General features: G+C 35.5%; 1 protein-coding gene and 1 non-coding gene across 2 annotated transcripts in view; one reads left to right on the plus strand and one right to left on the minus strand.

Moving 5' to 3' along the window:
• The window catches only part of LOC119834813 (zinc finger Y-chromosomal protein 1-like), a 13,129-nt gene extending 2,569 nt beyond the window's left edge, over positions 1-10,560 (plus strand). Inside the window, exons 2-3 of the mRNA XM_038359324.1 lie at positions 3,337-3,449; positions 10,496-10,560. Coding sequence (XP_038215252.1) covers positions 3,337-3,449; positions 10,496-10,560 — 178 coding nt within the window. The remainder of the gene's footprint in view (positions 1-3,336; positions 3,450-10,495) is intronic.
• On the minus strand, positions 7,375-7,446 carry Trnam-cau. Its single transcript has one exon. It is a non-coding gene; the product is annotated as a tRNA-Met (tRNA).
• Positions 10,561-11,072: the final 512 nt, after the last annotated feature.

The following is an 11,072-nucleotide window of genomic DNA, read 5'->3' on the forward strand; positions in this document are numbered from 1 at the left end:
CGAGGATGATTTCTTAACACTACTCTGCAGCTCTAAAGACTGAAAAAATACATCAGCACCGAGACTGTAGCTGGGTTCTAGCGGATCAATAGTAGGAAGCACAGACTTATCAACACTCTTCAACTTTCCACATCTCTCCTTTCGATGCTTAACATAATTATCAAGCCCAAGTATAGTCTCATTGCATTTGATGCAGAGATGATTGTCTTCGTCGTCGTCATGTGGTGACAGCATCTGGAAATAGAGAGGAATATGACTACAGTTGCGCGACGAATGAAAGCGATTAAGGGATGCAATGTCGTGACGGAGCGGAAATAGCTTATTAATCGCGTGGCGTCTAGATATTACGGTGACATCTCGAAGGCCGGTGCACTAGAACATAAAATATGCCTTGAATGCGAATTATTCAACTGTAGCTATTTCGTGATGTACAATAGTGTATGCAAGCGGTCGGAGCTCTCATTACTGCGCAACTTTGTTTCGTTATAACCCTATATTTGCATAAGACGATCTATCACTCTATTAACTTTAAGTCACTGTGAGTTATGAAAGAATTTGGTTATTGTTTGCTGACAACTGGGTCGGAAAACGAAGGGAATTGCTGCAATATGACAGTAGTTTGAGCTATAAATCACGATGTTGTTTCTAGAAATAAAGTCGGATTCAAAGTAGAATTATTATGTTAAATGAGCGTCTATCGGTGTAGCCTGCCCATAAATTATACAAACGCAACTAATGTAAAGTTATGAAATAGGACTAGAAATATTTGCCGATTTTATTAATGTTAGAGTTGCTAAAGAGATATGTTTATTATAATATTCACATCCTTTCAAAAGTTATAATTTACGATTGTGTAAGTTATTCTACGTAAAATATTCGTCATACGTCATCACGTTATAATACATATTCCTTCAGTGGAAGGTTTTTAAGTGCCTTTTTTTGGGTAGCAAAACATATCATTACATAGTTCAATATTTTAATTGCTAATAAAAAAGCCCGTTTAATGGAGCGTTGATTTTTTTGTGTAATTTTCCTATTATGTGGGCAATCTTTTACTGCCGCGGAAGCATGCTGTATTAAGGGTTGTCGATTGCATTTTTCACTGCAATGTACACGTATAGTAACACCAATGCGAAACAGTACCACCGTTGTATTAACAGTAACATTGACAAGCTTCAATCGCGAGCGCGCCGCCTGACACCATTGTCGCTGACAAACCGCTGACAAATGACGGTTGACAAATGGCCGCCACGTCAGCCGCCGCTAATGACGTTATTGTCATTGGTTCGTGGAATATTTTAATTATGGGCTTGGTTTCTTCGTAGCGATCTTGGTTGGGCTGTGTGAGAACGAAGTGTAGGAGGAAGGTTACACAAACCTAGTTCTTGCCCGCGGCTTCGCACGCGTTAAATTCGGAGTAGTTTAGTTAGTAGAGTTATCTACTACATAAAAATAAGTCGGGTTTTCCTTCCTGACGCTATTACTGCAGAACGCACCAACCGATTGCACGGTTTTGCATTCGTTGGAAAGGTCTCAGGCTCCGTGAGGTTTATAGCAAAGAAAATTCCGGAAAAATTTCAACAGAAAAGCGGGAAAATCATTTTCGCATACAGCCATCTGGTGGCAAAAAGGAGTTCGCCGGGTTTGCTAGTTAAAAATATAAATCTTGCTCTTGAATCACTCTATCTATTAAAAAAAATCATCAAAATCCGTTGCGTAGTTTAAAATATTTAAGCATACATAGGGACATAGGGACAGAGAAACCGACTGTTTTATACTATGTAGTGACGAGCGTTACTGGGTTTTAAAAAAGAATATTGGATTTTATGCTAATTGAATATTATTGGAGTGTTTTTCCGTTGGTTGATGTTAAATGGAATATCTTAAAAATTTCTATCATGTTCATATTTTCCGAAGAATAACTATAATATGAAAACTCAAAAAAGTAGTTATTCCGGCAATCATATTGTACAATCTACCTGTACAAACATTAAATATAAAACGATGAACCAATACGACTGGGCCTAAAAGAATATCGTAATATAATTTCTTAATTTAACGTCAACGTGAATAGAATGAACAAATCGTTGAGTAGTAAATACACCAGTCCACCAGCTCAGTAGTCCACCACCAATTTGAGTAGTGTAGACAATAATTTGCCAGTCTCCTAACATTCCATACAAAAAGCGCTTCCCATTCCACCAATACAGGCGTCAGCCCCGAGCTCCATTGCGCACTGGAATAAAAGCAAACACGGGTGCATGAGAAGTCAACCGTGTCTATTGTGTACATGTGTCCGTCAGCCCGCTGCTTGTCCGTCACTTGTGTGCGCCCGGCCCGCTTACTTGCTACTTATTTTGAATCAATGAATTCTTTTTAGTACAGTTTCATATGATTTTAATTTTATATGTAATGGGTACACGTAAAATTGATAAGAAATTATGTATACCTAATATATCATACCCATTCTTAGAAACAAGAAAAAGATCGTAAAAATGTTGAGGATAATTATTTATTGGAATACAGCAATAAATAATTACAAATGAGTGAGTCGTACTTGTATAAATCCTGTCAGAACTTCAATACGTAAACTACAAATTTTTGAAATTATAACAAGAAGCTACAGTAGTTTCTGTATGTATACAACTTTTATTGAAAATACGTTTTTTTAGCAGACTGTTTGATAACAGCAAAACCCAATTATTTTTTATAATTAGAAACCAGAATATATATCCCATATTTGTAAGTTAATATATAATACTAGCTCTGTTCGCCCCGGCTTCGCCTTGGTACATACTAAATAGCCTGTGAGTTAAGTTGCAGCTTTCAAATGGTGAAATTTTTAAAATGGGTCTAATGGTTTTTCGTTAAAACGTTACAAACATACAAACATACAAAAGTCTCCTCGTTATATCAGCGTGGACAAAACATATGAACAATACAATCTGCCAAACAAGATCTATCGGAGCGCAGCAAGCCCCCGTCGTCAAAGGCTGTCGTCCTAATAACGACGTCGCCATCGATCGACCCCGCCCTGTCACCTCCGTGCCACAGACTATACAACGCACTGCCCAATGCATTCTGTACTTGAGGTGCCTTACATACTTTGTATCGGGTTTCTTATTAAGATAGTTCCAATGACAGATAGTAAAGGTTAGGCGGAGGACGCCGGTTCGATCCCACGACTGACGTTTCTACACATTGTTTATAGGTATCAATGATACATTTGTTAGCGTTAGATCTGCTCTGAATAGCTAAAACAAATTGCATGCAAATGCTTAATATTGATATGTTATATATTTGAGCTTTTTAATTCGACCTCAAATTTGCTTTTAGGATTCCGATACAAAAAGGCAAAACGGTACCCCATTACGAAGACTTAGCAGCAGCAGTTGTAATTTCTAGAGATGAGGTATCTGTGGCCGAAGACCACGAAGCTTCTTCTACACGTGAGCTTATGATAAAAGCATTGCTAAGAGAAATTCACTCATAACAGCTACTTAGTGTACAAAAACATATGTTATACACACACACACACACACACACACATACTAACACATTTATAGACATTTCGATTTTCTCCTTACAGCATATCTATTTTGGCGCCAAATAATGGTATGTCAATGTCTAAAAACGAGTATTGGTATCTAACGATCAGCTGGGTCAATGTTGCTTTCGATTGAAATGAAAATATTTTTTTAATCATCCATAAAATAGGGAATAATTTTAATCGAAGTGATCTAGAGATATAAATATTTTTATATCGTGTGATCCTTATCAAATACCGCCCATAAGCATTGATAATGAGCTTGTTTCCGGTAAAACCTTCCATCTCTTATCAACGAATCAAAACAGCATTTAGTTAGATTTAGTGCGAAAACTATCATTCATTTTAAACTTATTATAGAGTTCTCGTATTACGTACGTAGTGAATGTACATAGTATATAAAGTTATATAAAATGATGTGCATATTAATATGTAAACGATTGTGATGTTTTAGACTGAGGATGGGTTTGGTGGATGGGAAATGCGTGTATTATCTATGCAGAAAACTGATTATTTATTCATTCTTATAAAAAAAAACAAAAAAGTTTTGAATCCTTATTGATTTGGAGAGAAGGCAAGTCCAATTAAGGCATTGGCCATCGCAGACACATACAACATTATAAGCGAGCGGGCCCACTCCCCGCTGACGCGCTCATAAATACAAGAAACATTTCAAAAAGGTCCACTTCGACTGCGATGGATTTATACCTATTATTTATGGGGATAGCCAGCCTCTAACGATGACGAATACAAGATACGTAAACCCTTTTGAATTGTGATATATTCCCGCGCGTACGCGGTATAAAGAACGCGGCAGGGTGCGCGTGCGTCGGGCCCCGATTGGTCGACGTAATGACTTCTCTCTCTCACCGTGACGCAGAGTAATGATGGCTGTACACATAAACCAATGACGGATAGGCACCTTTTTCAATGCATTGTGTGTGTAATACACTTGTAACAGATACGGATCTCGTGCATTAACCGAGGGCCCCGGTTGATTGGTAATACGGAATACTTAATCTTCGCGGCAACTAATTTATTGGTATCAATTTTTAAGATAAGTTAGCTCGACGTTTTGCGGGAACCTTGATTTATGCCTTACTTATATTTTGTTTTACAATATTGTACGTTCTAAAACATCTTTCGTGAAGGTATTTTATGGGTTTATTTATCCGATTGTTGCGCTGTAAATCATTCGGCGAGTCGGGTTTCAGATTTTGCGTTGCTAGATGCATGTCATTATATTACTATAAGTTATTTGACATTGAGATACAACGCATATTATTATGACGATTGTTTAGACTCTATAATCGTCCTGGAGAGGGTGCATATTCTTCGTATGAACAAAAACGTCTGAAAAAGTCAGCATTTTCGAGATAACTGTTTTCATTCATACGAACAACTCACCCAAAGCCAATGACGAGTGCCTTTTTTACAGGAATCAGATATCAGAGCAAGATAATAAAAAAAAGTGATTACACTTGGTAGTTAATATTGATAGCTAGTTTAGACGTAATGAAGAATGCTAGTTCGGCATTCAGCGCTAATGAATCAGTCGTTCCCGGGGGAGACATGCGTTACTGGGACCTTGACTTCTCCAATTTGTTAAGACCTGCTTCCTGTACTACTGGTGTTTGATTTTTTAATGTTATATTCCAGTTTTGATACTATCTACATATACTCGAATAAAGAAGAAAAAGGTAATTTGGAAATTTAAATTGCTGTTCTGGACCTGCTTCGAAGTCTTTCATGTTTTTTCTATTTTCCATAAAATATCAAAAGTTGTAACTAGTTATAAATATATAAACATATTTAGAATAAAGAAGTAATAAACTATTGTATACCGAAATTGAACCCCGGATCCTGTATCATATACAAGAACATTCTACTATGATCACAATCCTAGTGCTATGATACGAAGCTAGTTATTATCTGTACTCATCCAGTTACCAATTCTCCGTGCTCCCATTCGATAAAATACAATCCGTATCTAATATAAAGTACTGCAAGTTATTAATAATTATATAGGTAAAGAGGAACCCAGCGATGCTAGGCTGGGAGGGAATCAATTATAGTTCTCATTAGATTTAGGCGTGGCCACCGATTTATGTTCAATGCACCTTTTGCATACCTGACGTGCGTCGGCTCTTAATGTATTGGTTAGCGATTATTTATTTCATAGTTTTTATGGTCAGCTAGAATTTTTATTAATTATAGAAAATGAATTGCATATTTGCATTATAATCGACGTTTTTTTAATAATAAATAAAATATTCAGAAGATGCAGGTCATGTTTCAAAAACAAAACAAAATTAAAACGATGTAATAATGTATGATATCAATTGCTTTAAAACATAAAAGGTTATATATACATGATAAAAGTTTTCATAAATTTCTGAAAAATAAACCTTAAAACTTGTTAAATAATTGATCAATACATATAATAAATATAGAATAAAATGGTGCTTTAATCTTTATTAAGAGAATGCTAAGCCAGCGATAGTGGTACACAAGATAATAGGTAGGCTTCCGAATGAGAATGCTAGGCGGACAGGCAAACTTCTACAAGCAACAGTCATGTCATAATCGGATCAGATCAGAGCAAGGAGATGCTTTCACCAAGGTGTGATAGACTTAAAACGTCGTCATTAAGGACAATATAATGAGAACATGTTGAATTTAATACGAGAAAGTACCTACTTCACACAGTGGCAAACCAATTTGTTTTTAAAGCTTCATTCTGTTCCTTTTATGTAATTACAGATACGTCTTTGTAAACATAATTTTGTAATTCAGTAAATAAAAAAGAATAACTGCTTAAAATGTTTAATTTTTCTGGTTACGACTTAAGCAAACTTCATTAGATAACACGAATTTTTTCTTTGTTCAGCAATATACGTAAATAAAAATCAGCACCAGAGAACTGAGACTAAAAACCGTGTTCACGATTGTATTTTTTCACCTTGAAGGCTAGCTTACGCCGCAGCTGGGTGGTAAGCGTTCATTAACCACAGGGTACTGTGAATGGTATTGAAGAACCGCCGTCAGCTATCAAGAGGAATTTGGTATCACGACGGTTGGTGCTACCACACGTTTTACGAATGCTATGTTGTTGGATTATGATCATATCATCATCATAAAATTGCGGTGGATTAAATTTGAGTTACGGTGAAATTTATGGCAATAAATGCCATTGTAGTGAATAATATAATATGCTTTTGTAGTGGATAATTGCTGTGAAACTTGAGAAAAATAAGTGAAATGCATTTTTGTTACCGATTTTCGAAGTGATGTGTGTTTTTTATTGACATTTAAAGATTACATTACCTACAATGCATATGTTTTTTTCTTTTTATACATTAACAGATTTTTTAATTTTATTAGACATATAGAAAAATAGAGGTCAAATTTATAAATGTTAATAAGATGTACATAAAATAAACGCAAGCAAGATGGGACAGGTCGCACATTCCCGAACTTTGGGGTAACCACGTATCCGATAAATCAACAGTGGCACAATAACTGCAAGATTTCAATTAAACATAAATCTCGCGTGACGGCCCGCTAATGGAGTTGAAACTCGCGGCTTCGCAATTACATAGATGCTTATAGCCGGACATATTTACTGTTCATTCACTGCAATTGTAACTATCGTTTTGGAGGCGCGTGGAAGAAGCTCTGAGTCATATTTTAATGAGTCTTGAAAAAATAACAAGAAATAAATTTAGAGAAACCCTTTTGTGTAAAAATAAGTACATATAATTAAAAAATGTTGTTGTTGTTGCGAAGTGTCATAATTAAAAAAAATAAAAAATAAAAAAAGTTCTTAGCAGAGCGTGGTTTCGATCCACGGACCTCTGGGTTATGGGCCCAGCACGCTTCCACTGCGCCACTCTGCTCCTGACATGCGAGTTGAAATTAAACATAACGTTTCGCAAACTATGTTGTGATTAAATTGTACTAATTAATTTTTATTTATTTACATCTAAAGAATAAAACCATATTAATTTTATAGTTAGCATAAATTTCAGTAATAGTTTGCTATGAATATGTAAATATGCAATTTTCATCACAAGATTGGCACATATTTTAGATTTCACCTCTTCGATAATGATTGAGTCGTAAAATTTTTACGATACACTTTGTATTTTTCATGAATAATTCAAGGAAATGAAGATTTAAGAAGCCCACAGGCCAAGCTATTTAAAAGAGATAAAAACTGATTTTATCAGTATCATTGAGATAGCGGAAGATAAGAATTAAGATAACTGGAAAATAATGTAAATAAACAAAATCGCTATCGTAAATTGTTTCAAGGTAAATATGGCCGGTATAGCTAACTCTATTGCATGTCAAGCGCCTGCAATAAAAAAAAAATTAAAACTCGTCTTTATTGTTCCGACCGAGGCACTGACGTGCTTATTAAGAGGGAAAATTGAAAATTGACTCGCCGAGATGATTGGCAAGGGAATATTAGCTGGATGCAATTTTACCGGCTTCTTTGTTTGCGTTTTTAAAGGAAATTCTCGTGTGACGTTAATCCATCATTTTGGCGCGCGACATTGCATTACGCGGGAAAACATGGCGGTCGATTTATGTCAATTGTTTTTTAAGGATGAGTATAAATTGTACCTAATATTATATTTTTATTGTTGGAAATAAAAACCGTGAAGTGTTTTTAAAAATGTTAAAATTTTGTATGCTGATGACTGAATGCATTCTTAATTTTTTGTTCCTAAACTAGATGGCGCTCATATTACTGCTATTTTGATTTGTGCGAAAATTTATTTAAGCATGTACATAATTAGTTATTGGTAAATGTTTTATTTTTAATAGGTTTTATGAAATACTTTGAGAATCATAAAATAATAAACATAAAATTAAGTATGCATAAATTCGTAACAATATGTCACTTTTAAATTTATGTGATACATAAAATACATCTAATTAGTAATCATTTATTTCAAATACTGCAATCGGAAATTTTAACGAAAATCCTTGCATTTAATATTAATTAATTATATTTTAAAATCATCAGCTCAGCTCGTACATTATTTTAATAATTTTCCAAACACGATTTAAAAATGAACAACCTGTATACACGGGAATGTGTAAAAACCCTCGTGACGAAACGTACTCAATACTCGTACATTATTTTAATAAATCAACAACAAAAGGTTCTTCAGATGTGATGAGAAAATAAAAATGAGCACATTTGAAAGCGACGCGCGCGCCCCTGGCGGCGATTGCGCGTCACAGCTGCGTTATTACACCTTCATTATTTGCGTTATTCCAATATTTCCCGCCATCTCATTATTCGACACGACATTACTAATCCCGCGAGACATCCTAATGGATGTGATCGTGTGTCTATGCGTAACTTATTGAAATGACGTATCGCGTACCTGAGGGCCCGAAAAAATACATAAATCATGACGGCTCAACTATAAATAAATCGAAATCCAATAATTATGAGCCGGCCGGCCACAAATCAAGCGCGCATACTAATGCCGTATCCTAAGATCTGATTAAAAACATCAATACTTGTCAATAGAGCCTCCCATGTAATTATGTTTAACAATATGGCGGGTGTATCAAGGCACAATAATTGAAGAATCGATTTAATGAAGAGTATTAATTGATAGCGCGACCGCGCGCTTTTGAACTGTTTAAATTTACTCCCCTATAAGAGAATAAAGTAATTTCATGTCAAATATCAATTCGGAAACATACATACATTAAATTAATAAAATAAAATTGAAGAGCCTTTGGAAGTTGGAACAATACACAAACAATAAGAAGCTTTTTAATTTAGAACGTTCATGGCATAGACAATTAGCACAGCTAATGCACAATTTAAAAACCGAAACAATGAATGTATGTAAATTCTGCGTCTCTTGTCAATAGACAACTAGCGTTGCGTATTCTAATACCGACCTTATACCATTATGATAAGGCGATTCAGTTGGAAAATAAAACGTGGCAGGTGTATTCGAAACAACGCGTTAGAAACTGCTTACACGAATTAGCGCATAAAGCGAAGGGGCGAAATTAGAAAACTCGGTTGCCCCTCGCCCCCGCGCCCTGCGATCGTTCTGCACGTCATAATGTGACAATTTACGATAAGGTTGGATTAGCCTGTTGTCTGTATACACTCGGGTAGATTCAGGATTGTATTCAATTTTGAACTTGTATAGCGACTTCATGAGACCTAGTTGTGAATATAGACTCAAGGCGATTGAGAATCTTTTTGGATTTTGACTACATATTTGGTTTTTGTTTACATACTGAATACGTGTGACTATATATAATGTAATATTGTTTAAATATTATTTGTCGTATGATTGACCTACCTACTTCTACGATTTACTGAACTCGACCTTCTGCTTACAAATAGAAAAGAAGGTACCAGGTACCGGTGTTTTTACTTATAAAATTTAAATAGAACAATTCCCCAGCTATAGATTCAATCGCTCACTAGCAAAATGTTTATGGTCACAGCGTTAATTTCTTGAAGGGCGACCGCGGCCGTGAATAATTGTCGCTAAAAAGAAAGCAAATAGCCAAGATTAGCATAAAGCCATCGAAAGCGGCCGGAAACGGCGCCTTCCTTCCTATATTTGTGAAAATTACGCGCTTCCGTCAACCATTTTGTTTTAAACAAACGCAAAAAGCTAGCTAGAATTTTCATTTGTTATTTTTGCGAGTTAATTAGTTGAGTGGAGTTACTGTAATGTAAAGGGAACTACAGAAAGACGACAAACATTAAATACTAGTATAATACATACTTATTTTGCCGAAATAAAGAGAGGAAGGAACTTTTGAGTTTCAAACGCGAAATATTATCTTTTTCGGTTTCGTTTCCGAATCTTTATTTTGTTATTAGTTAGATGTTTATGATTATTTTTCAAATGAGCCATTTATAACCTTAAAATTGTTCGTCGACAGTGCTTTTAAGGCAGAATCCGTTCCCGAGGTATGGAAAATTGTCACTGAAGAAAAAGAAGAAGTAAAATAACATTTCAGAACACTTATGTTCGAGTTTTCGTTCATAAAAATTTATGGAGATAAATTTAAATTACCCAAGAGAGTGTCCACACCATCCAACCAAATACCGTTTTTGTCTATATGCCACTCATATCATCTCTAATGCTGTTTATTAATACTACACTTTAGATTGATCAGAAGTCAATGATTTCCCTTTAGATTGTAACAATTTGTATCAATTACCGTGCTACAGTTGCAAGAGAGCATCTCCATCACGTCGGTGCCGGCTTCAATAAGCCAACGTGTGCTGATATATCGAATGACCAGTCACGTCCAAAATCGAGACCCCCATAAACGATAGACGAACAGACACGTAGCACCGTTAAAATTTACGAATAATACCGCAGGAACGAACGACAGACATCTGCTCCAATCGCAATAAAAGTAGACGGCAGAAAACATAGAATTTTATCACCGCCGTGTCCATCATAAAGCATCCCTCCGCGCCGCATAAAAGTTTACAGGCATTCGGCTAATA

Source organism: Zerene cesonia, chromosome 20 (assembly GCF_012273895.1).
Source record: "Zerene cesonia ecotype Mississippi chromosome 20, Zerene_cesonia_1.1, whole genome shotgun sequence".
NCBI lineage: Eukaryota > Metazoa > Arthropoda > Insecta > Lepidoptera > Pieridae > Zerene > Zerene cesonia.